Source organism: Halichoerus grypus, chromosome 7 (assembly GCF_964656455.1).
Source record: "Halichoerus grypus chromosome 7, mHalGry1.hap1.1, whole genome shotgun sequence".
Classification (NCBI taxonomy): Eukaryota; Metazoa; Chordata; class Mammalia; order Carnivora; family Phocidae; genus Halichoerus; species Halichoerus grypus.
In genome coordinates this window covers 56,574,284-56,580,283 of record NC_135718.1, presented here as the reverse complement: position 1 = coordinate 56,580,283, position 6,000 = coordinate 56,574,284, and the positions used below count along the sequence as shown (strand labels likewise).

The 6,000-nt window shown below is 35.6% G+C and overlaps 1 protein-coding gene across 1 annotated transcript in view; it reads right to left on the bottom strand.

The window, feature by feature from the left end:
* Positions 1–2,588: 2,588 nt before the first annotated feature.
* The window catches only part of DNA2 (DNA replication helicase/nuclease 2), a 47,621-nt gene continuing 44,209 nt past the window's right edge, over positions 2,589–6,000 (bottom strand). Inside the window, exons 20-21 of the mRNA XM_036113842.2 lie at positions 4,997–5,143; positions 2,589–4,156 (exon numbers count right to left, since the gene is read on the bottom strand). Coding sequence (XP_035969735.2) covers positions 4,088–4,156; positions 4,997–5,143 — 216 coding nt within the window. The 3' untranslated portion in view covers positions 2,589–4,087. The remainder of the gene's footprint in view (positions 4,157–4,996; positions 5,144–6,000) is intronic.

Sequence of the window (6,000 nt, the reverse complement as noted above, 5' to 3'; positions counted from 1 at the left end):
TATCAGTTCTGGGGTACCGTCAGCTGGTGTTGGTCTTGGTGTGAGTATCTGATTAATGCAGTACCCTTAGGTGCTTGTGTCATTGCTTGACACGGGCCCTTGCTTGACATAAATGACTCCATCTTGCTCTCTACATACAGTTTAAAGAATCATTATAAAGTGAACAGCTGGGTGACCACCACCAGATAAACTGAGCACAGGATGGAGCCATCGTCCTTGGGAATTACCTCTAGCCACTACTCACCATCCCCCTTGAGGTAAATACCATTCTGGCTTTTATGAGAATCGTTTCCTTGCTTTTCTGTTTTCTGCCTTGCAAGATGTGCCCCTAAACCATGTAATTTATTTTTGTCTGTTTATAACTTTTCACAAATGGAATAACACCATAAATTGTTACTTGTTTCTTTTGTTAAGATCATCCATGTCCAAGAGAAGTTCCAGGTTGGGGTGTTTGGGGTGTTTCAAAGTTGTATATATATCCTTATGCCAATGTCCAAAAGAGTCATTAGAGCATATAATTAAGAATAGAATAACTGAAAATAAGGTCTGCCTTTCTTTAAATTTATGGGCGGGATGCCTGGGTGGCTCAGTAGGTTGAGCGTCCGACTCTTGATTTTGGCTCAGGTCATGATCTCAGGGTCATGAAATGGAGCACCCTGTTGTTGGGCTCCCACGCTCAGCAGGGAGTCTATGGAGATTCTCTCCCTTTCCCTCTCCCTCTGCCCTCCCCCTCTCATGGTCTCTCTCTCTAAAAATAAGTAAATTTTTAAAAAATTTTTTATTTAACATATATTATTTGTTTCAGGGGTAGTAAATAAAATCTTAAAAAAAAAAAGTTACAAGCTTTATCTTTCATATTTAGGCCTGTTATTGCACCCAGAATTGATTTTAGTGAATGGTGTGGAACACGATCAAACTTCATTTTTTCTACAAGTATAGCCAACTATCCCATTATCCTCTCACCACTGATTTCCATATTCCCTCTAGTATCAGTGAGCATGTAATTATATATCAGTTCCTAGACCAAAGTCTTTTCATTTTCAAAAACCACCCCATGAGGATGGAATTGTCTCCACTTTGCAGATTAAACTAGCCTCTGAAAGGTCAAATGACTTCAGAAAAACTAAGTGACAGAACCAGAATTTGAACCAATACAAAAGTAGCGTCGATTTCCATAATCTCAAAATGTAGGTTTTTAGTGTTTCAAGGAGTCTAAATTCATTGCATGTCTAACCCCTTCCATCTTGCTATTAAACATTGAAATATGACTGACTTGTTCATTTTTCTTCTCCAAATGATGGGTAAAAAAGGAAGTATTTGTATTTTACGTACATTTAAAAAAGCAAATAAAATTAAGTATATATTTACTTTATAGAACCATGAACAAAGGAAAAGAGCTTTATTTCCTAGATTGCTTTTCCCTCAGTGACTTCATAGGTAAAAAGTAGGAAAGAAATTTAACTCATCAATAAACCAGTTTTATTTAAAGCAAGCAAGCAAATAAATAAATAAATTCTCCCTTTGAGGTAGATATTCTTAAATTCCAAAATATACATTTGCTAGATACTCCAGTCTCCTTATGTTGAACAGAATTGGAATTTAGTGCCTATGCTTAAACTAAATGAACAGGGTTAAAGTAGAATATTAATCTATTCTGAGCCCTGAATTTACTAAAGCTAACAATCTAGGTTTTTAAACTTACTAGTATCATCATGTAACAAAAATACTATTTTGGGGGGCGCCTGGGTGGCTCAGATGGTTAAGCATCTGCCTTCGGTTCAGGTCATGATCCCAGGGTCCTGGGATCGAGCCCCATGTCTGGCTCCTGGCTCAGCGGGGAGCCTGCTTCTCCATCTCCCCCTGCTTATCCCCCTGCTCATGCGCTCTATCTTGAATGAATAAATAAAATCTTAAAAAAAAACAAAACTATTTTTTAAAAGCTCATCACATACTGAAATATAACGGTGAAATTAAATGATAACTAGAGTTTGCTTTGAAACATCTCAGCAAAGAAAAAAAAGGATGTTGAGAAAACAACTGCAGCAAAATCTTCTACCTATTGAATATGGGTGATGGGTATAGAGGAGTTCACTATTCTATTCTACTTTTGTGTATTTTTTACATGTGATACACCCTAATATTTTTCTCTATTCCATTGAAAACAAAGCTTGTTGCAACCTATTAAAATTGCTTTCATGTGCCAGTAATAGGTTGGGAACCATGGTTTGTAACCCATGGCCTCTCATACTTCCTTGGATATTTCCTGTAACTATGCTAAATTATTTTTGCTGTTCCCTGTACATGTCTTTTCTTTTCCCATTTGTTGTACCCTCTATCTAGATTTGTCTATTCCTCCATTACAATTTATGCAATTCTACCCAGTCTTTACCAGACTTTAATGTTACCTTCCCCAAAAAGCCTTTTCACATTTTTTCCCTGCCAAAAAAAAGATTTTCATTTTTATGCTATTATAATAGTACTTATATGCAGCTTTAGAACATTATCAAGATTTGACTTTTTACTACTTGAAAAAATGCTGGACAACCCTGAACTTATTATTCAAGATTAATAACTGACACACAAAGGCATAATAGAAAACGATTTATTTAATAAAAAACTGCAAGTAATTTTTAAAAAAACATGAGGTAGAAACAACAATTTTAACATATTTCACATTCATTTAAAAAAAGAAAAAACTTTGAGAGAAAGAGATATCTGCCCCCCAACCGAAGATGGATACACTGAGGTTAAAATTGGTCACTATATACTTAACTAAGCACTTTGAGGTAATTCTGATTTACAAAATATCTTTATTCAAAAAAATTGAGACAACTGAGTAGTGTCTCAAAACAAACGGGGCATATGAACAATAGGTGAAAATAGGGATATACCGGGGCACCTGGGTGGCTCAGTCGTTAAGCATCTGCCTCGGCTCCAGTCGTGGTCCCAAGGTCCTGGGATCAAGTCCCGTTACAGGCTCCCTGCTCAGTGGGAAGCCTGCTTCTCCCTCTCCCACTCCCCCTGCTTGTGTTCCCTCTCTCGCTGTCTCTCTCTCTGTCAAATAAATAAATAAAATCTTAAAAAAAAAAAAATAGGGATATACCTTTTTGTCATCAATTTTAAAAAACTAAAAAAAAAAGAATTATTTTCTTTTATATCAAAATCCGTAGAATACTGAATACTAAAAATAACAAGTGAGAAAGGGGAATCAGAAATTAATTGGAAATAATTAATTTATAAGTAATAATTTAAAAGCCTAGGTTTATTTTTTATTTTTTTAAAGATTTTATTTATTTGACAGAGAGACACAGCGAAAGAGGGAACACAAGCAGAGGGAGTGGGAGAGGGAGAAGCAGGCCTCCAGCAGAGCAGGGAGCCCAATGCGGGGCTCGATCCCAGGACCCTGGGATCATGACCTGAGCTGAAGGCAGATGCCCAACGACTGACCCACTCAGGCGCCCCTAAAAGCCTAGGTTTAAAGTGAAAATGTACCTTATACCAAAATGCAACAGTCAGGAGAAAAACCCAGCAAAATGGCCTTGGATCACAGACCACAAAACACAAAAAAGAATCACACTTGTGTTCTCATCATCACAAGATTGTGCTTAAGTGAAAAAACAAATGAATTTTCTTTACCTAATCTCTTAAATAAACAAAATATGACAGAAATCTACAAAATCAAATCAGTATTGAAATTTTAGACTTAAAGTTTCTCAGATCCAAAAGTTAATCTATTACTAAAGCTGGTAAAAATTTATCAAACTCTTTCTAGGTCACACAAAAACACATTGATAGTACCTACAAAACTTAGACTTTTCAGTTTTGGAAAAACTGAAAAAATTAATAGTGTGTTAAATTTTACACAGTGATAGAACTTTAACAAGACTATACCAAAAAAATAAATAAAGAAAACAAAAAACTGGAACTCTCAACAAAGTACATTTACACCATTTCATACCCTTGGGATAAAAGTGATCTTCACAATCTAACCAGGCACTGCTTTCATAGCACATCCAAATTGCAAATAACAGGTAATATTTAGAGGAGATCTCATATGCCAGTATGAGAAATCAAAGAAAACAGTGCTTTATCTTATTTGAAAATCACCCAATACATGACAAAGACTTTCGTGTTCCTCTGATGGAAGATCCATGATGTACAATAAATTAAGGAAAGTATACTTTACAAAAAATGGAATTGCACAAAAACATCTATGACACTATTTAACATTTTGTAATTTGGTTTATAGGACTGCTGAAAAATTTTTTATGGCATTCTATGGATAATAATGTACTTAAACAATAAGGTTTATATATCTTAGCCTAAGATCTTCATATAACTTTTTTAAAGATGATTTATTTTAGTCATAATCTACAATTATGACAAGGAATAATTCTCCATTTTATAATTCTCTCAATTTTTTTTAAATTTTAATGCTTTGTCCTAGATTTTAAAAAGGGGGCGTTATAAATTAGGGTGAGAAGAACCAAAAGGGGTAACCACTTTTCCTAGATGTGTTCTAGGAAACATGTACCCTGCCCTAGGGCAGCAAATCAAGTCCCTTTTCATCTCCTTTCTCACTTCACAAACTATCCTTCTTCATCACCTTCATTATTTCACTTTTTGCTTAAAATTACTTCCTGTGAGGGGAGCCTGGGTGGCTCAGTTGTTAACCCTCTGCCTTCGGCTCAGGTCATGATCCCAGGGTTCTGGGATCGAGCCCCGCATCGGGCTCTCTGCTCAGTGGGAAGCCTGATTCTCCCTCTCCCACTCTCCCTGCTTGTGTTCCCTCTCTCGCTGTCTCTCTGTCAAATAAATAAATAAAATCTTTAAAAAAAAAAATTACTTCCTGTGGATTATTTTCTCTTTTTCCTTTGTAGAATCAGGTCTTTGAAATGTGCCCATGGAAAACACAAAACATTAAGTTTTAATTTATATAAATACATAAATATTCACAATAGCACAGATGTGACCATATACAAAACAAAAAGGATATTAATTTTTCTGAGTTTAGATGATCAAGTAACTTCCCCAAAGGAGGATAGCGGTTCAGTGAGGGCACACATCCTAGGAGAATCAGTTTATGTTTGGCTCTGGTTATAGCAACATTAAGACGCCGCCAATCTTTCAGGAGTTCACCAAGCTGAAAGAAATAATTTTCAATTATTTGAGTTTTCTCAGACATTTAAGTTTGTTCTAGCAAAGAACACAGTTTGTTGTGAACTATTTCCCTACTTTAAGCATATATTCCAAAGAAGATTCATTGACACATTTAAAATTCTTTAGACAGTTGGAAAAACTTGCCCACAATGCCAACTTCCAAATATTTTATCTTGGGTGCAATTTCCAAGCCATAATTTAAGGAAATGGAGCTATCTCCACTCACTGTAGCATTATTGGTAACAGTAATGAAAACTTGTAATAGCCTTAGACTCAGGGGAGTGGTTAAATATACCATGACACCTATGTACACTAGAAAACTATGCAACTGTAAGAACACAATGAAGTCTGTGTATTGACATGGAGAGATCTCCAAGCTATTTAAGTGAAAAAAGCAGAGTCCATTAGAGTGTATATATTACCTTCTGTGTAAAAAAAAGGGAAACATGAATACTGATTCATATCTGTTTGTATATGCCTAAAGGAAAGGAATTAGAGGTTACTCAGAAAAAAAAAAACCCACAAACTGTATACAATTCAAAACCAAAAAACCCAAATAATCCAATTAAACAATGGGCAGAAGACATGAACAGACATTTCTCCAAAGAAGACATACATGAAAAAATCATTAATCATCAAGGAAATGCAAATCAAACCCATAATGAGCTACTACCTCACACCTGTCAGAATGGCTAAAATCAAAAACCCAAGAAACAAGCGTTGACAAAGATGTGGAGAAAATGGACCCCTCATGCATTGTTGGCGGAAATGCAAACTGGTGCAGCCACTGTGGAAAACAGTAATGGAGTTCCTCAAAAAATTAAAAATAGAACTACCATA